The 20,699-nt window shown below is 40.9% G+C and overlaps 1 protein-coding gene across 23 annotated transcripts in view; it reads left to right on the forward strand.

The window, feature by feature from the left end:
- DST (dystonin) overlaps nt 1-20,699 on the forward strand; it is a 298,953-nt gene that overhangs the window by 219,977 nt on the left and 58,277 nt on the right. For 19 of the 23 annotated variants that reach the window (XM_066994752.1, XM_066994757.1, XM_066994753.1 and 16 more), the window contains 9 exons: nt 427-1,901; nt 11,151-11,312; nt 12,429-12,599; nt 13,877-14,043; nt 15,999-16,158; nt 16,412-16,738; nt 16,913-16,997; nt 18,109-18,350; nt 19,347-19,553. In XM_066994752.1, the coding sequence (XP_066850853.1) occupies nt 427-1,901; nt 11,151-11,312; nt 12,429-12,599; nt 13,877-14,043; nt 15,999-16,158; nt 16,412-16,738; nt 16,913-16,997; nt 18,109-18,350; nt 19,347-19,553 (2,996 nt within the window). The remainder of the gene's footprint in view (nt 1-426; nt 1,902-11,150; nt 11,313-12,428; nt 12,600-13,876; nt 14,044-15,998; nt 16,159-16,411; nt 16,739-16,912; nt 16,998-18,108; nt 18,351-19,346; nt 19,554-20,699) is intronic. The other 4 variants (XM_066994773.1, XM_066994774.1, XM_066994771.1 and 1 more) reach the window with 1 other exon arrangement.

The raw sequence follows: 20,699 nt of genomic DNA on the forward strand, positions 1-20,699 counted from the left end.
GTTCATTTCCTCTGGTCACAAGGAACTTCAAACGATCTCCCTAAAAACATGTACCGCCTGCAGGCTGAGTTAGACCCTGCTGGGCTAGATTACTTGATATTCTCTGCTTATACTTCATAATACCATTAAACATGACTGTGTGCTTTTTACCTCCCAAATCTGCCTGAATGGGATTCGTGTAGACACAAACTGGCTGAGCTCAGCTGGTTTGGTTCATGTCCAAATGCCTTCGCTGCTCTGCTGTGGTGCAGATGCAAGACTATACCTTGCAAGAAGCTTGGTTGTCGGCAAGTTAAGCGCTACATACTAAGCACCTGCTTTCCTCACATTGAAGATCATTCATAATAAAATCAATATTACTATTTTTTCACTGAATACTAGGAGATTCTGATAATAAGCTTCTGTGCTATCTTCTCTTCTCTGTAGATAACCATGTTCAGCAGCTTCAGTCAGCGTATGCCACTTCTCATCAGTTCCAGCAAATGTCTAAGGACTTCCAGGCCTGGCTAGACAAAAAGAAAGAAGAGCTGAACCAGGCTCGTCCTATATCAGCCAAACTTGATACCTTGCAGTCCCTAATTGAAGAACAGAAAGATTTTAAGAAGACTCTGACCAACGAAATCGGTTCGTACGAAAAAATTGTTGCAGAAGGAGAAAGCATCTTACAGAAGACTCAAGGAGCTGACAAAGCAGCATTACAGTCCCAAATTGCCACACTCAGAAGTAACTGGGATGAAATGGATAAGCAGGTAAAAGAAAGGCAAGATAAATTAACAGACTGTCTGGAGAAAGCCCTCAAATACAAGCAGCATGTAGAAAATTTGCAGCCGTGGATAGAGAAATGCCAAAGCAACCTGTCTGAATTAAAAGTTGGCATAAACCCTGCAGAAATAGAGAATTCTGTTGGTCAGGTGAGGGCCTGGCAGAAGGACCTGGATAAACACCATGGGATGGTGGAGCTATTAAATAACACTGCTGAAAGTTTGCTCAGTGCAAGTGAAACAGATAAAGAAATTGTTAGAGAAGAAACTAAGGCACTGAATCAGAAAGTGAATATGGTCACAGAACAATTGCATAAGAAGAGAGAGTGCTTGGAAAATATGGCACAAAGGCTGAAAGAGTTTCAGGAATCATCCAAGGAAACAGAAAAACAGCTTAAAAGTGCCAAAGAGCATCTGGAAGCTCATGATTCACTTGGACCTCAGTCATTCAGTAACAAACACCTGACAATGATGCAGGCCCAGCAGAAAGCTTTACAGACTTTAAAGCCTCATGTTGATTTAGTAAAAAAACTTGCCCAAGACCTGGTGGTAGAAGCTTCTGATTCAGCTGGTGTTTCTGACCTTTTGCTCCAAGCTGAATCTTTGGAGCAGGAATACAGTGCAGTGAACCAGCAGGTTGAAGATAGGTGCTTGTTCTTGGAGACAAAACTTCAGGGAATTGGCCATTTCCAAAACAGCATCAGAGAGATGTTCTCTCAATTTGCAGAGTTTGATGATGAACTTGATAGCATGGCTCCAGTGGGGAGAGATCTCGTTGTACTGCAATCACAGAGAGAGGATATAAAATGTTTCCTGAAAAAACTGGAAGATCTTATAATGAATAATGAAAATGCTAATAAAAACTGTAAAATGATGCTAGCCACAGAAGCTGAAGCTTCTCCTGATCTTGTTGGTATAAAACGGGACTTGGAAGCATTAAATAAACAGTGCAACAAGCTCCTAGACAGAGCAAAAGCCAGGGAAGATCAAGTGGAAGGTACAATTAGCCGTGTTGAGGAGTTTTACAGTAAGTTAAAAGAATTTTCCAGTCTGCTTGGGAGAGCTGAAGAGCACGAAGAATCACAAGGTCCTGTTGGAATGGAAACAGAAACCATCAATCAGCAGCTGGATACGTTCAAGGTAGGAAGGTTTCTTTCTTACTGCTATCATGTTTTACCACAATGCAATTCTTTATTCAATATCAGTGTGAAAATGGTAAAATCATTTGAGACCTTGGACAAGTCTTTCACATCAGTCAGTTCTACCTGTACGCCTTTTGTCTATTTTAAATGGGATATCTTCTCTTGCTCCAGAGCTTTCCTCTGCTATTGATTGCTAGACATTGGTGTCTTTGCAACCCAATTTTTGCAGTCCCTTTAACCCAGGTCTCCCTCTCTTCCTAATCTTTCTTCTTGTGCAATCCATCTGCCTTACCTGTTTTTGAGAACTCCAAATTGTTTCTATTCCGCTGTCCATGTATCACACAAACTTCCTCTTCTGTGTGGTGTGAGTTTTAGGCTCTGGTGTTCACATACCACACTTCACTTATCTGAATAGCTTTTATTTTTTTTTTCCACATGGGTATAGGCAGCAGTGTTTGTAGGTTTAACACCTTAGCACTGTCCAGTTTTACCTCACCAAATCCCATCCTTACCTAGAAATATACTGATAAGAAGAATTCAGGTTAAATGAAACTCCTTTTACAGAAGGAGTTTATTGTAGCATCCTTATCCAAAATGCACTTGGGAGCTTCTTTGCGTAGCTTTTTTAATATGCCAGTTGGCAACTGTTGTCCAGCTCAGAAAAATGCATCGCGGCGATAATGGGTGTAAAGTGTAATGGTGCTTTAGTGCTGAAATGAAGTGCAGATCTTTGCAGATTTTAGGCTACAAGAAACGAATTTGCAGTGCTCACTGAGAAGATTTATAAATTACACAGGCGTAAGCAGTACTTGAAAAAGCTCATAGATCTCCCACTGGCTGTATAGTAGCACTCAGTGTCATGTGCCGCTTTGGAGTCATGCCAATCTAATATTCATTCAAATGTTTGTGTGACTTGTAAATTAGTACGCAGTTAATCCTAAAACAAGCCTCCACAACGTGATTTGATAAACCATGCTGGTGAAGAGAGAGCCTTGGAGAAAAGGTAATGACATGCTTGGCCCAACAGAGGGTGCCTTCTGCTTGTTTAGACTAAACCATATTGGAGAGGCAAAGCGAAAACTAAAGGTTCAATCTGGGAGTTTCAGCTGAAAGTTCCTATCGGTTGAAATGACCTTTTAGAGTGCGTAGAGACAGAAATCTGGAACAAATGGTTACATTTTTAAGAGATTCCATTAGATTGTGACTGTTAAATTCGTATGCCAACCTATCGCAATCTAAAAGGGAAACAAATGGCTTATCTTTGTATATGGTTAGTAAAACACTTGGGAAATTGGAAAATAACATAGTCAGTGCAGTTTCCTATGCATTGTCTTGGTGTTGTACTTTGTAAGGTCAATGGAAAAGATGTACAGCGGTTGCAAAATTCAGGAGTGAGATCCTTGTCTGGCCTGTGGAGGAAAAGTGTCCCTGTAAACAAAGAGCTTGTATGGTAAAAAGACCAAAAAAAAATGAAGAGGGAAAAGGAAAGCAGCGATAGCAGAGTGTTTATATGAGTGCTCCAGGATTGTATTTATATTAGATATTTGTAAGCTTAGAAGTGTACTTTGTTTGAAACAACTATTTCAGGCCATGTCGTTGTTTCTGAGTGAAAACACAATGCCATTAAACAGGAGGTAAACAAGATGAAGAGGTGAAGGGGTTGTTCAAAGAAGGAAAGAGCAAGTGCGGTAATAAAAAGCAGAGCGTTTGACGAGTGGAAATAGGGAGAACAGAATAGGGAGTGTTACTGGGTGAGGGTAGGTACCAAAGGCATGCTGAGAGGAGGAGCGTGGGGTCAGTGATCCCTCTCCTAATCTGTGAGCGCTAGTGGCATGCATGGCAGCAAAATGACAGTAGGTGTTGCACCTCTTCATACTCCTTGTCCTTCCAGAGAGCAGTTTTACCCGAGGCAGCAAACTGTAGGCTCCCATCAGTCTTGCTCCACTCGTGGTGCTCTTGCTCACAGGTTTGCGCACGTAGGCAGACACACAACCTGAAAATGTGGCTCTGGCCACGAAACCCCAGTCTAGCTCCTTATGTCTTTAGCTCCTGTGGTCAAGTACAAGCAACTTCTGTTCCTCAGGAGTAAAGCAAAATGCTCTTCGGTAGATAGATTTATTCACATGATGTCTTCAGTCTCTTCAGGGAAGGATCTTGTGTAATGGGCCAGAGGTGGTTTTTGTGGTTTGACTAGTTTTTATGTATAAGAGTAGAGCTTTGTGCGTCTTCTTGGCATGACATTAAAATGCATAGTTATTTAAAAAAAATAAACAGACTTTGAGTAGTATTTTATATAAATATTGTTACGTACACACATCCATATTTGTTTTATTTATATTCCTTCTTTGTAATCCACTTATTCTAGCCAGGATGGAATGTTAAATCGAAAGTAGTTATTGTCAGTGTTAAACTGCATTTATTTACAATGCAGATATAAAACTTGCTTTCTGTAAATGAAAATCCCCGGTGGAGTTCATTTGAAAGTAGACTTCATTAGACTGTTACTTCACAAAATACACCAGGAAGAGTATAATCAGTCAAAGAATTTGTCTCAATTAATGTAAAACACACAAAATTAATTACAGATTAATTCAGCTTTATTGGAAGTTCCCTCCCCCAAAGTCTTTGTGTAACGCAGATACTGGTAGTAAAGAAAATTTCAGTAAATGAGGTCTGCTCAGTTACGCTGAGTCTGCCTCCCTTCTCGAAAAGTGAAATACAAAAGAATTCTACAAATGGGGCTGAACGGAGAGCCCTGCGTTTGGGTAGCTACATAGTGCTGGGATGTTGGCACTTGGAGCAGTATTGCAGCTAGGTTTTCCAAAAGAGACAGAAGAACCCCAGAAGCTGAATTACTTTACTTCTCGAAACCTTTGCACAATTCCTTGTACTGCCATAAAGAGGTATTCTTCTTAGTAAAAAAACTACGCAGAGCTCTTACAGCTTTCATCAGTATATGGTTCATTTGATTTTTGCTTTTATTTTCAGAGGAAATGTAGACGTAGCTGTTAAAGAGGTTGCCTTCTAATTTGACTTTATAGGAATTTTTAGCTAGCCTGAGTATTCCTGCCAATGAGCTTGAGCTAAGAGTTTAATTGGCTTATGTTAGTTGTGTAGAGAGTGTCTGTCCTCTGATTTTCACTTTGAAGGCAGATAATGTTGAAAAAATAATCTGAGGTTTCTCTGTATGCTCAGATAAGAAACTGGAAGTGTTGCATTTCCCGTGAGCTGGTTTACAAATACTGTAATAAGCTACTAACTTTCCACAGAATTTACTACTTTTAGGGTCTGTGTTAAAAAGCAAAGGCAAAAGAAAGCTGTTTTAATTTAAGTTTTGCTTTTGAAGGTGACTGGTGCATCTCATGCAAGCCTTCAGTGGATATGGTGAAAAATGGTAAAATATTTTTTAAATGTTAATAAAACAATTTTGCAATGCAAAAAGTAGGATTTCAGCTATATACTGCCCCTGTAAAACAATACAGCACCCTTTGCACTGGATAAGGATCTGTTTGTGACTGTTTGGGGTGAGAATAAGTACGGATGACAGGCCCTCGCAAATGCTTTACTCATCCTTACTATTATAGTATGGATTCTTAGCTAGAGAACCCAGAGGTGAGTTTCTGTTTGACGTAATTTTGGTAAGTTTTGGTTGCTCATGGAGCAGGCAGAATTTGTGAGATGGGGCAAGAGAGAATTTGCCGCATGTAACTTAAATATTTCGATGCGTAGCTGACTATATCAAAGAAATCAATCAACAGAAGTGTGGTCCGTTTGTGTGTCTTGCATAAAATGCATCCTGCTCGCTGCTTAACTCAGAAAGCTTCGGCTGATTGTTGCTAATGCCCTGCCTCAAGTTTTAACACCGAGTGCCATATGCTGTCCTTAAACTGAGCTCCGAACCCTGACTGCACCGAGAGCGCCTCTCCCAAGGCAGGGAGGCCTCTGGCCACGAAGGGATGGTTTATACTGGTGGAGCAGGCTGCTTGCTTCTGGGGTACCAGTGGCGAATTACCTGTGGGTCTCCCAACCCATCCCGTACATTATTATTAGCTACGTGCAAAGCGCTGAGCAGTATTCAAGAGATGGAAATGTCCAACAGCCGATCCTCTGTCCTGTGTCACTGCTTTCGTGCTGCTCCCAGTCTGGTAAAAATCATCTTCCACATATAAGCAGTTCTACTCTTTCATTTTTGCTTTTATCTTGGTGAAAGCTGGGTCAGAGGGGCAGCTGGACCCCTGATGCCCGTAGCCTGGTGCCTGTGAGCCACACACCGGAGGCGAACGGGAACAAAACTGTGTGAAACATTCAACAGAACTCAAAAACATTAAAGTGAAATTGGTGGTGGTGATGGTGGGGATCCGTAAAGAGTGAAATTGGGGGCGGATCCGTAAAGATGTCCGATTTAACTTTCACAATTAAACGACGGCGCCGTCAGCCCTCAGCTGCCTCGTGCCTTGTCCCTGAGGTGTTCGGTGGGCAGGGGCGGGATCCCCGGCCCGAGGGGGGCACACACCGCCCGGGGGGAGCCAGCCGAGCCGAGTCACCGTCCCTGTCGCCGTCCCTGTCGCCGTGCCGGCCCCGGTGTCGCCGTCGGGGGGCAGCAGGCGGCGGGGGGCCGGGGAGGAGGTGCCCGGGCACCGCCTCCCTCCGCCGGGTGCGGGGAGGCCGGGCGGGGCGGGCGGCGGGGGCAGACGGTGCCTGAGAGGAAGGCGGAGGGGCGTTGCTGCGGGAGGCCGCCCCGCAGCCGCCGGGGAGCTGCCGGGCTCCGCTCCGCTCCGCTGGATGGCGGCGGCCCTCGCCCTGCCCTGCCCGGGTCCCTCGTCCCGGGCCGCCGCCGCCGCCTCGCCGCCGCGCCTCAGGGCGAAGGGGCCGTAGCGGGGCGGGCGAGCTGCTGGAAACCTGCCGTGCCTTGAAGGGGGGAGGCTGGGCTTTGGGGTTTGCTCCCCTCCGCCGCTGCCTTGAAAGGGGTGCAGCTCCCCGGGACGGTGTCGGGAAGCTCAGCCCAGCACCGCCCGCTTGCAGCCCCGGGGTTTTTTTTGGCCGTGCCTCTGGGACGCGATGCTTGCCCGTGCGGCTCCTGGGAGCGCCGCCGAAGAGCTTGGGACGAGGGGAGAATGAGCTGCCCCTCAGACCGGGCTTATTTACAGCTGCTGCCAAAAAAGTAAAGGGCTCTTCGATGCTTCTTGCCGTTCTGGATTTAACTTATTTTTTCCTGCGAGATTTTCTCCGTGCCTTTGGTCTGAACCGTCCGCAGCCGCTGCGGAGCCTGAGCTTTGGGGCTGCCGTACCATGTTTTATTTATAAAGGAGATGGATTTCTGCACGCCGGTTAAATGGATTACAGTTAATCAGGCACCTACAGAAGATAATGTGCTGCCTCCTGTAAGGCTTGTTCGTTTGGAAGGCTTAATCTGGAGATTTAAGAGACAAATTCTGACCTGAAAAATATAAGTGGAATGTTCCACGGAGGGCTTTAAGTGGTTGAGCCGCTGCTGGGGTTTGCTATACTTGGTTTTCCTGTGATATCGGAAGATTTCTGTTCCTTTCTTACTGAAGCACTTTATATTTTAGAGAGAGAAAAAAAAAAAAAAGTAACTCATATCCAGGTAAAGTTGCATTTAAACCGGTGCACTGATTCTGACCTTAACCACCTCATAAGTTATGATGTGTATTTTGTATCTATGCATCCTATGCTAAGGGCAAGTTTACTGTAGTTCTTCGGACTGGTAGTGGTTTTTAAATGTTTCCCTTGTATCTCTGAAAGCGGAGGCATAGTGGTACCCTTGTGTGGACAGTTTCAAAATGGGGAAGCCACTTAGCAGGCCGGACTGTTTACGTCAGAATCCTCCGTGTGTAGGCAAAGGGGAGGAAGATGAAGATCTGAACATCGAAGACTGTTATGTTCCCCAGAGGTCCATCTACGACACCGTGCGGCTCAATGAGCAGATCGATTCGGGCTCCAAGGGCAGCCTCTCCTCGAGGCACTTCACGGACCGGACCTTGCCTTACAGTCACAGGACGCTGGATATCAGCACTCTGTGCTCCAACGGCGCCCTGACGTCTTCCAGTGTTTTTGAGCTCAGAAGTCGTGAAGCTAACAAGTTGGATGAAAAAATGATCTTCGATGCTCTCAAGCTGAACAGCGACATAATTCGAACAGGGGGATTGCCCAAAGCCAAGTCTCACACAGAAAAGAAGGAGCATCGGCGTTCGTGGAGGATGTTCGTTCCGCCCAACTTTTCAGATTACACGAATAAGAGCGAATGCTCATTTAACGAAACTGCTGATATGTCAGATACAGCGAAATCAGGCAAATGCAAATGGGGTACGAATTCACTTACCTCGGAAGAGGATGATTCTGGTTTGTGCAGCCCTCCAACAGAAAGGGAAGAAAAACAAGATACACTCCTAGCAGGGGAGCAAACCCAAATACAAAGTTTATCTTCTGCAGAAGAAATCCAGGCAGTTGGTCAGCTCAGACCGTTTTTCCCTGCTCTTTGCAGAGAGCAGCAAGCCCCAGTGCTTGCAAGCAGCAGTATCCCTGTCAAAGAAAGCTGCAGATTGACTTCATGTGACATTTTGCCCTCTGGAAAAGTAAAACAAAGCAGTCCACACAAATGTGAGAGCGATCAGGAAGAGATGGGGGAGAAATACTCTTACTTACAAAGTTTCAAAGAGAGAACTCTGACACATGGAGATCCTCTTCAAGGTGATGGACAAATTGTTTCCCTCAACAAAAATGAAGTGGAAAATATATATGAAGTTCATGAAAAGAATAAAACGCAAGCCACAACAGTGGAGAGGGATTATGTGGATGATGCACCTCATCAGTTAGATGTTTATTATACGAATGGTGCTGTAAATACTGGTGATGTGGATTTAGCAAAATATGAGGTTTTATCTGATCCAGAGGAATCAAGTACAGCACATACAGGCTCAAGTGAAATGGCATTTTCTGTTCAACAGCTTGAATTAGATAGCACTGTAAACTGTCCAAAAGCTATCCCAGGGAGAAGTAGAGGCAATATCTGGACTACAGGCATCCAAGAAACCTTGGATACAGTCTGCAATGGCCTGTTGTCTAATAAGGTAATTAAAAAAAAAATCCATTTGTGAAATAGTTGTAATGCAACCTTAAACACAGTTGTTTACAGAAGTCTTTAAGCTTGGCTGTCGTTGGAAAAGTTGTACATTTTATTAATTCAGCAGATGTAGCAGTCAGTGTCATTGGCGTAGCGCACCCAAGACGTCCAAAATAGGTGAGATGGTCAGCTCCGAAAATGCACGAGGGGCAATCGCTGACAGGGCTGATTACTTCCAGCTGTTGGGTGTATGGTTATTTATTGTCCAGATGGTGTCTGTTACCCTTGATTTGGAGAGCCTCCACTGCGCGCCGATGTTCGTGTTCAGTTTTTACACAGGCTGTGGTTAAAGGCAATGCCATTCAAGGGCAGCTACAGCCCATTTATTCAGGCTGAGCCGCCTTACTCATAAAGGTATAAGCAACAGTATCAGATTGTTGTGGTTTCCAAGGCATGTAGATTAAAGGCTCACCGCATGTTCTGAAAGCCTTCTTTTGCATTTGCGTGCCAGAAAGTCGATCTGACTGCATGGCAGTGTTTTACAAGCACCGGGTCTCACAATGTTTTGTGAGTGGTGGGTGAGGTAAGAAAGTAAAAAGCGAAGCTTGGTAATAAGTAAAGGGTGTTTTGTCAGGTCTGTAATTTTTTTTTTCCCACTCTGGTTGAAATCTGAGATATTTCAAACTTTGTTGCTAAGTTGTTCTGGTAAACTTTGGCCTCAGCAATAATTGTAATTTATTTTAAGCTTCTCCTTGCAAAGAACGCTTGTTTGTAAAGGGCAGATTATGGAGATCAGTCCTCTCTGTGGCAGGGCATTGCTTTCAAAAGATGAGGCTTTATGGGACGTAAAAGAAGAACTTGTTATCGATTCTGTGTAAAAAGATTATTCTGCTCCTCCCTACCCTAAAGTGAAGAAAAAGACGAGCATTTTCCCTTTTCTGGGAACAGCCAGCTGGTTGTGCTCTGTGAGTTTTTGTGGAACCACAGTCCTACAGTTTCCAGGTTTTTTTGGTCCATAGTAGCAAAATTCGTACGGATGCTTAATTGCTTTTACCCCTCGCACTCAGTATATTTGCTCTAGCTTCTAGATTGACTTGTCAAGCTCCTGGAAGTGTGCTCAGCCACCTGGGGGCTGCCTCTTTAAAAGAAATCACTTGCCATACTGTGTTTGGTGCAAAAGAGGAGTCATTGGTATGTTTGAAGTGATTTCTGCTTTTCAGGATGCTGAGAAAGGTTGCTTTGAATGCTCTAAATGTACACCAAAACTGTTACTGAATGCTGCTATAGAAATAGAAGGATTTAGGGTCAAAAGTTGAGCATTCTTTAGCATTGTTTATTCATTGGTTATTTTTCACTGGCCTGTGTAATTAATTCAGGGGCTTCAGGCCATTTTCTGATCTCATTGACACTGGTGTCAGCTCAGCCTCATTCAGCTGAATACAAGTGGAGATTTACACTGCTGTTGCTAATGGTAATAATCTGACTCTGAAAAGCCTTAAATACCTGAGAGAGTAAAATTAAGCAAACAGAAAACTGTTCAAATTGCTCTTTGGGTACGGTCAAAGCCCTGGCAATTTGCAAGAGTATCTCTCAGAATTAAAAACCATTCTCATGGGTGTCCGCAGCGATACTGTTTCAGCAGCATCTGTGCTGCCTCCTCACTTTTTACCTTTATGTTCTCGTAAAACCTGCCTTGAAATCATTCTTCCTTCACTGCTTCTTTAACTTGAAAGTTTTGTCTTTGCCCTAATTTGGAAAAAAATGTCTGTCTTGGTGTTTGTTTGTTTGTTTAAGGACAATTTATGGTCCTTCTGCACCATGTTTTGGTAGAGTTTATAGACAGATAATTAAACAGATAGATGCATTCCTTGTCTTCAGTTGTTTTCCTTGATTCTTTCTCCCTTTTCCCTTCCCTTCCTGTCTAGAACTACTCATGGAAATGTACATCATTTCACCTCAACGGTGTATTACATTTATTCTGTTTAGATTAAGTCAGTTATGTTTAGGTTTATTGATTTATTTTTAGGAGGGTGGTGGTGAGGAATGGTTTCCTTTCTTTTAGGTACCACCTCAGCAAATTCAGCTTTTTTTTATTGCATAATGTGATGTAAGCACCAGATGCATTTTATGTTAACAGTCACGTGTGTCTTGTTTTTCCAACTGCAGGTATTCCAGAAAGAAGAAATTGAACCCCTGCAAGTTAAGCAACAGGAGGTAAACTGGCTGGGCCAAGGCCTTATTCAGAGCGCTGCTAAAAGTACCAACACAGAGAACCTTGAACATGACCTTGAAGACGTTAACACCCGGTGGAAGACTCTTAATAAGAAGGTTATTATTTTGTATACTATTCTGCTTTTGTCGTGTCCTATATTTTGATTACTTATTTACTGATGTCTTTCAAAACACAGGAAATTAAATATTCAGTGAGACTATGAATTGCGTTGCTTTACACAATACCTTCAACAGTAATTCTAAGGATAAGATTTATATCTCTTGTTGCCAGAGGTATTGCTGTCATTTATAAGGTTTTGTCAAACTTCTGTAGGTCCTTCATGGTTTTTCATTGAGGAAAGATTCCTCCAGGGCTGTATGTTCCTTTCTGCTTAAGCAAAGCAGAGAAGTTTGATAACCCAGTGAAAGAGGCAGGAGTTTTGACACATACGTGGGAAAAGTAACAATGTCATTTGTAGATAGCTGCTTTTGAGTAGTTCTTCTTCAGTCTCTGTTCACATGCTTTTTCCCTCTGTTGTATTTGTGTGCACTGGTCATACCTGTGGAGTGCAGCACTGATACAGCCCAGCTTTGTGTGACTAGTGGCACAATTCCTTTGTAATACCTTGAGGGTTGCCTGAGCCATTGGAAGGTACCACTGCTTTGGAAAACTTTCTGTAGATTTTCTTTTTTCCGATGCTTTGAAGACTTCTCTTCCTGAAGTAGCTGCTGTTGAAAATGGCAAGGGTGGGAAGTGGAAACTGCATTTGGTTTCCTCTGCTCTCTGTCTTCCTGAAGGGGTGATGTGGAAGGACCACAGACACTTGTAATTCACCTGTTTGTCCTCTCCTTTCCTATTTCTTCTTTCCTTTGAAGGGCTTATTGCCCCTTAATTGCTGCTTTGGGTGCCTGGCTCAGTCTTTTTATAAGGAAAATAAAGACCATCTGAAACACAAACATCCTGTCAGTGTACTTCATAATACTGTAGCTATATAAAACAGGAGCATCTCTTGTAATGGACTACTAGAGCAGTCTAGTTTACTGAGAGTCAACCTCTCTTCGTTGGATGACTGGAGAGATTAATGGTACGTTGTGCCATAGTGCTGCTACAAATAGCTATGAAAATGAGAGCACAAGTTAATGATATTGCCAGGTGTCGAGCAGATTTTGGCTGCTTATTTCACAGAAATAAAAAAAGAGGTGAGTACAGTCAGATGTTCTTTTTTTCGTCAGGTTGCCCAGCGTGCTGCACAATTGCAGGAAGCTCTCCTTCACTGTGGGAGATTTCAGGATGCCCTTGAATCTCTGCTTAGCTGGCTCATTGATACAGAAGAACTTGTGGCTAATCAGAAGCCACCATCTGCCGAATTCAAAGTCGTGAAGGCCCAAATACAAGAACAGAAAGTAAGTAAAATCCGTTCAGAGTCTCTCTCTTTTCACTGGAGCAATGAAAATAAATTCCCAGTCTTTGTCAAAGCATGAAATCTTTTCAAATGTACTGAGGTGGTTAAGACAGCCATCCATTGGTACTCCAGGGTCTGCCCAGGGCTGGGAGAAGGGCTCGTCTTCTGGGAGCATAGGGCAGCGTATGACACTGCAATCTGAGCTCTGGTTAGAATTATTAACACCCTCTGGAAAGAAATGTTAAAGGTCCACTGGAAAAAGAGACAACGTAAAAGCCAGTTTTTGGCAATCTCAAAAGTAGGAAATAAAACATAGAAAGTTTTTCATTGTAATAACTCCAAGGTAATATTGCAGGCTATGGACATAAATACTTGGATCTTGATCCTGTTGTGATCTGATCATTGTTAGTAATTATTTGGAGTGCTCTCGGGGAATGGCCTGGGCTAATATAAAAACACTAGCAGAGTTATCACCTTCTGTGAATTTTCAGAATGGTCACAGAAAAAAGAAGCACACTGTAGCTCATGAAACATTGTCTGTGCAGTTGGACTGTGTGGCCGGCTCCCATGCAGATATTTAACGTAAATCTGTGGCCAAAACAGGTTGTCGTTTTGGGATCCCTGCAGAGGAGAGAATGGTCGTGTTACCAAAGGTTACTAGAGAATGGGGAGAGAAGTGGCACAGAAGACTTGAGGCAGAAGTGGAATATTTTCTTGAGGAAGATAATTTATTAGACTAGATTAATGAACTCCATAATATGTCAAGCAAGTGATAAACAGATTATAGATTTTTTTTACTTTTTTTTTAATTTCTGTTCACCTATCTATATCTATGAGAATTACCGTTGTTTTGCCAAATCTAGAAGAGCATGCAGCTTTCTCATAAATGTTCAAAATGCATCAAAGACTTCAGATAGGGTGTTTCCCTCAGTGGTATTAGATGTAACTTTTTCCCTTTTATGTTCACTCTTTAGGGTTGCCACATGTTATCACCTCACAGAAACCAAGGGGGTCTTTTGGGTTTGGAGAATCTGCTGTTTGTCTCAAAATGGTTCAGAGAATAAAATGAGCATCTGGGGGTGGGGAGGAGGGGAGCATCTCTCTTTTTTGATTAGCATTATTCACACCATCAAAATGTAACATCACACTTCCATCAAAATAGCATTGCTTTTTTTTTTTTCTGTAAGAGGTTTTCAAGAAGTCCAGCTCCTTCTGTTTTTACACTTGTGATATTACGATGTTCCTTAATAACCTGCTGTCTGATTGCTTTCTCTCCAGCTTCTCCAGAGGTTGCTGGATGACCGCAAGCCTACTGTTGAGGTAATCAAGCGTGAAGGGGAGAAAATTGCAGAGTCAGCAGAACCTGCTGATAAAGTGAAAATCTTGAAACAGCTGAGTTTCCTGGACAGTCGATGGGATGCATTGCTCAGTAAAGCTGAAACAAGGTATTTGAAAGTCTTTCATAGCTTTGAAAAATATAGACATAGCACGGTTAGATAGATGGTTAGAAGCAGCAAGTGGAACTCTAATGTGAAATCCTTTTAACTACTGTCATTCTTGTTCGTACATTACATTATTGTGTCTCGATGTTGATATAATAGGTCCTCTGAAGAAAAAGTGGAGAGAGATGCCTTGAACAGAGCAAAAGCTTTTAACAAATGTTTAATTTGTTTTAATAATGTTTTAGCCTAAGGTGTGACAATCTGCTAGGGTTGACTGCATGTGTATCCTCTGAACATTTTATCTCTGTTGGTTCATTTAAATTGAAGTTTCTTGATTAAAAAAAACACATCTATTTTGCATAGAATCAAGTGCATACTTGACACTTAATAATGATGTTACCTCAAAACTTAAAAATTCTGACATGCTGCTACAGAGGGGGCACTCAACTCTTCCTCTCTTTTGCTGTTTGATGTCATCTATGTCGTCAGTTTCTACCATTTAGTAACCCTCATGCTGTCAGTTTCTGATGTACTTATGCAGGGTGCTGAGCTGCCTTAGTTCTCAAGAAAAGAAGGACCACTGAGTTATGCAGATATATTCTAGCAATGCCGAAACACTCTTAAAGAGATTGCAGTCCAATTCAAGTTCGAATTAAAAAAAAAGACACAATATCCACATATACAGACACTTAGATATTTTATGATTTGTCTACGAGTCTAAACTCACCTATGTTGTCTTCTACTCCTTCTGGTAGCCTCTCTATAGTTCCTTTACTCTGAGCCTCTTCAATTGCCTCATACAAATAATAAAATTATTTAATTAGTAGAGTCAACCGCTAATAGACAATTATTTCCTTTTTTTTTTTTTAATTTATTGAAGGTATCTGACTCATTAGCTGGGTAATGTCATGTTTAATTTAATATTCTTCTCCCAGTCTGGTGATATTTAATTAAAAATCAAATTGCAGTTTTTTCCAAGCTATCTATTAGTTGGAAGCTTGTCTCCATTTTTCTTTGGCTGGTCTCTTAAAATGAAAAGGAGATCTGACAATGATTTTGAAAACTAGATAGAGTATTTCTGTGAGCATTCTATAGCTAACTGTGCCAGGTCTGTCAGGTCTCCCTTGTTTATAAGCCTTGTGAAACATGTGTAAACATAGCTTTTACCTGGAATAAGATCCCCTGTTGAAAGACAATATTGTGATGTTTTTCATGTAGGAAAAATCTCTCTTAAAAGCGTGTTTGAGGGAGATTTCTTTCTACCACCAGTGGTGGTAGAGAAGACTATTCCTGTAATCAAGAATCTTCTCTGAAATGTAATAATCTGGAACAGAAATGTTTTAGATACTGCTTTTTTTTTTTTTTGGAGGTCAAGTCTCTGTGCTTTATTAACATTGTCTCATTTGTTTCATTGGGAGCTTTTATCCAGAACAAGAGATACAGAGTAGAGCCAAGTAGTTCTGCTCACATCACTGAACAAATGTTAAGAGGTATTTTACAATGCTGAGTAAGCATGATAATGTGTTCTGGTTCAATAAAGCCTTTGAGTAACTTTAAAACTTGTAATAGGGGGATGTAACTTAATGCTTAAAGACAGCTAAAAGTTGAGAACCACTGTAATTGCGTATCAAGCAATATTTTGCTGAATGGAGCGCTAGAAAAAAAGTATATGAATACAGCGCTAATCCTTTTACTTATAAAACTTACCTATCAGCTATAAGAACTTCAAACAGCTTTGGAGGTAGGTTTTGTTTGGGTTTAGTTCACCTTGCTTTTTTATTGGTTATTGTGGATATATTTCTATTTCATTTTCATATATTTCTATTTCATATTGTAGTTCCTACAACAAGACAGAATTGTGGGTTTTGTTTGTTTGTTTCCAAAGATTCAAGGGTCGTTTTTTTTATAACTATTTAATATATACTTCCTCACAAAAAAAAAAAACAACTTGTTTGTAGGAACCGCCAGTTGGAAGGCATCTCAGTGGTAGCACAGCAGTTTCATGAAGCTCTGGAGCCACTGGTGGAGTGGCTGACCGCCACAGAGAAGAGGCTTGCAAATGCTGAACCCATTGGAACGCAGGCCTCCAAACTGCAACAGCAGATTGCTCAGCATAAAGTAAGATACAAACCACAAATTTGCTTGTGCCATTCTTTCTAAACTCATCTGTAAAGTACAGCACAAATGGGAAAGCTGTTGTGGTGTACCGTTGTTTTACCATACTGATTTTTTTCTGTAATTTGAGTTTTGTATGTTTATGTTGGCAATATGTCCTTTTTTTATTCAGTTTTTATTTAGTTCCACTTACGTTTCTTTTATGTTTTTCTCATTTTCTTTTCCATTATTCTTCATTATTTAAAAAAACATATAGGCTCTAGAAGATGATGTTCTAGCTCACAATAAGAGTTTACATCAGGCCATTAGTATTGGTCAGTCTCTAAAGACTATGAGCTCCAGGGAAGATAAAGATATGGTGCAGGAAAAGCTAGATTCTTCTCAGGCCCGATACATTGAGATTCAAGAGAAGAGCAACAGCAGGTCTGAACTTCTCCAGCAAGCCTACTGCAATGCTCAAATTTTTGGGGAGGACGAAGTTGAATTGATGAACTGGCTGAATGAAGTCCATGATAAACTGAGCAAATTGTCAGTCCAAGACTGCAACGCAGAATTGATTGAGAAACAGCACTCTGAACTACTGGTATTTTGATTTCTGTTCATTTATTATTTAATTTGGTTTTGTATATGATTTACATATCCATGTTTTATTTATTTTTCATTAATATATTTTATTTAAAATGGAAACATGCTTACTCCACATAAAAATAGTATTATTTATTATGTCCATGCTTACACAAATTGCATTTCCTCTTAGGATCTTCAGGAGGAGATTCTTCTTAGAAAACAAAATGTTGATTTGGCTATACAAAATGGCTTAGAGCTTCTCAAGCAAACAACAGGTGAGAGCTTTTAGAAAATTACAATTCACCAGGCTTTTTTTTCTTGTACTTGAAAGTGCTTATGAGAAGATTAAAGTCAAACTTGTAAATATTAGTCCATACTTGCTGCTTAAAGCGGTTGCAGTTGTCTATTTTAATAAAGGTTTGAGGTCAAGGTAGGTTATGTTTTGGACCAAATGTATGTGAGCAAAAGTCCATTTATGCTTGTAGGGAATTTGGCCCTTGAATTCCTTATTATTTTTAGTGGAAAATTATTTTAGTGAACCTGCATTCCATTCCTAATAGGAAGTTACGAGCATTACTCAGAATGGAGGGCTGTTTGGCAGTGGACACAGTCAATTCCCTGGAGCCATTCACAGATGAATGAGATATTAGACTACCTTTTACTGCAATAGGAAAGCTTTGACCATTGGAGCTAATATTGTGGGAAAAGTTGCATTCCAGTTGTACACAACGTGTCTGTTCTGTAGATCAACATCTGTCCAGATTTTCCAGTACTTTTATAGTTGTTGAACTCTGTAAGACACAGCTGAAGGAGGGGAATCCTTTTTCTATTCCACACTTAAACATTATGCATATTCTGTAATGAAAACTGAATATATACTGATACATTTCAGGAGGTTGCTTTTATTTTAGGCTTTTGAGTTGTTTTGAACAGATGGTAAAGAGTGTACGTGTTAAAGAATGATATAAAATATTACTGTAGTTAATATTCGGTTGAATTTTTTTCTTAGTATTTTCAGTGACTTTTATAATCTGGGTGGTTTTTTGTTTTGTTTTTTTTTGAGGGGGGGCTTTATAAGAAGTATTGTGATTTTCTAAAGAACATCTGCATTAAATTTTGGGTCACATTCCTTACTTTCTGAAACTTTAGTAAAGCAAAAAACCACAGAAGGTTAGATCCTGAATTGAGGTAAACTTTGTAGCTCTGTAGACTTTTACTGAAGTAGAATAATTTACAAGAAGTGAGGATTTGCCCTGTCACCTTGTTGGGGTCATTTTATAAATTAAATTATTGAGATTGCTGTAATAGGTGTGGGTTGATGTTTGGGATTTTTTTTTCTTTTAAGGATTTGTGTTCACAGGAAATAACATCCTTCTGATATTTTAGGTGATGAAGTTGTAATAATTCAAGATAAACTGGAAGGCATTAAAGCGAGGTACAAAGACATTACAAAATTGAGCTCTGACGTGTCCAAGACCTTAGAGCAGGCTCTGCAGCTTGCAGGTCAACTGCACTCAACCCATGAGGAGCTCTGCAAATGGCTCGATAAAGTGGAAGTGGAGTTACTGTCATATGAAACTCAAATACCACAGGGTGAAGAATTGAGCCAAGCACAAGAAAGACAAAAAGTAGGTTTTAGAACCTGTGAATTATTTATTGCTGAATGATTTGACTAGGTTTTGTGTTAACTTCTGTTTGGCAGGAAGTTGTTTTGTGAATAACTAATTTGGCATCAGTTCATCTGACTAAATGTAGCAGCAGTTAAGAATCGAACTCACTTTCCAGAGTCATCTGTTATAATCACTTACGAAACTGGGCTGAGGTTTATTTTTAGCACAGAAGCACAACATTTCCTTTTTGTTCGAGCAGCTGCCTAATCCTGGGAAAACTCTTAAATTGTCAAACAAAGTTATTTTGGTTCTTTAGTTATGACATGGATAAAATCCTAAAAAGTATAAAAAAGACAGCATTTAAATATATTACTAATTCGTTTATCAATAAGTGGTTTTTTTAAATTGTAGCATAAGCTGGATAGTTTTGAGAGAAAAAAGCTAAAAAAAAAAATCCATTAGATTTCCGATATATATATTTATATAAAGAAAATAAATGAATTAGCAATAGGGTTTCCTGTAAAGGAAAATGTCATTCCTGAAGGATTGTATGATGATTTGACTGGAATGTAATCCAGTCATTGCTCATTTCAGGAATCGCTTAAATTCATCACATTTTACTTCATTTCATACTTCTGGTGGTGATTTAGTTCTTTATGGAGTTGCAGGGTGCAAAGAATATGTGTTAGTTTTATGTTATTTGGTTGCTTCGTTAAGTACTAACAACTCTAATAAATTCCAGAGAATTTCAGAGTATCGTATTGACTGGAGAAATGTTTTTAGGATTATTCTATAGAAACCTTCAAGCATCACTCACTTTTCTGTCAAACAACTGACAAGTATCAAAAAGCTCATAAAACTGAGCTGAAAATAATTGTGCTAATTTATCCCTTTGGTGTGCCTGGAACACATTTCAGTTCTCAACACGGTAGTTGAGAGAATAAAAACCATGTGCAAGCTGTGTGTGTGTTCAGCTCATGTGCTGGCACATTTACTTTAAATGGCCTTTTTCAGGAGCTGAAAAAAGAAGCAAAGAACAACAAAGCTTTAGTGGACACCCTGAATGAAGTCGGCAGTGCCTTCCTGGAGCTGGTGCCATGGAGAGCCAGAGAGGGGCTCGACAAGATGATAACAGAGGACAACGAGCGATACAGATTAGTGAGCGACACGATCTCGCAGAAGGTGGATGAGATTGACGCTGCCATCCTGAGATCCCAGCAGGTACGGAAAACTGGGGTTTGGGCCGTAATAAATTGTCTCTGGCAACTTGTAGCTGAACAGAAGATGTCCTTTAATAGTGCTGCCAAATATTTGTTGTGCTCGAGCAGCAAAAGGCCTGTTTGAATGGAATGTGACTCCACTGTAAAGGTATGCATGCCAGAATGTACGCTGGTGTAATCATCTGACTTTTGTTGACACAAACCTCAGTCCTGTAGCTAATACTGCTCTAACTATCCTGTGGCTTCTTAAGTGGGAGTTTGCTTGAGTAAGAACTGAATGGCTCATATCTTTCACAGATCAGGTTGTGTTAAGGAAAATATGGTCCAGTTCCCCAGCAAATCTTCCTGGATGCAACATTGAGATCACTAATATTGCCATACCTTCAAGCATCAGTTGATTATCTAGCTCCTTGGTACTTTTGACAATTAAAAGCTGGATCATCTTATCCCAAGCTGCCCAGGAGAATTTAAATAACAATTGCTTTTACTCATATCCACAACACTTTTCTTCTTGGGACACAAAAATTGAGTTATTAAATACATGAAAGTTTCTAAACACACACAGATGTATACATATGGTACACTTTGAAAACTGCCACTCTAAATTCATCACTAAATAGACCCATATTTAAGCTCTGTGCTTATAAAAGCATTGTGGAGACACAATTTCGCAGGGTTTGCCTACAGTTCAGACATAAAAATATCGGTGGAGATTTTTCTCTCTCCTAATAGTTCCTGTAAATGGTTATAATGGGACAAGGAGAAAGCATGTGTGACACTTCCAAAGTTTGTTGAAAGCCGACTGAAAGAGGCTGGCAGTAACTCAGATCTCCTTATTATCGAGGTTAAAAATAACTTCGTGTTTAACTTTTTAAAGGGTATGCTCTGAATATTATCTCATCTCATTAAACTAAACCCTCAAAAATGAAGGGTGATTTTCTGGTGAGTGATAGGGCGAGATAGAAGAGTGGATATTGGCTCTCCTTCAACCTTACTGAATAGTGTGAGTACGTTGCATCCCCTAGCACCAGTTCAGCAGATTCAAATCCAGGCATGGAAAGGTCCAGCGCTGCTGCTCCACTAGCTGGTGTTGCGAGGGCATCTTGCACCCTACTGCTGCATCCCCCTAACCTCCACTTAGCCCAAC

Source organism: Anser cygnoides, chromosome 3, assembly GCF_040182565.1.
Source record: "Anser cygnoides isolate HZ-2024a breed goose chromosome 3, Taihu_goose_T2T_genome, whole genome shotgun sequence".
Classification (NCBI taxonomy): domain Eukaryota; kingdom Metazoa; phylum Chordata; class Aves; order Anseriformes; family Anatidae; genus Anser; species Anser cygnoides.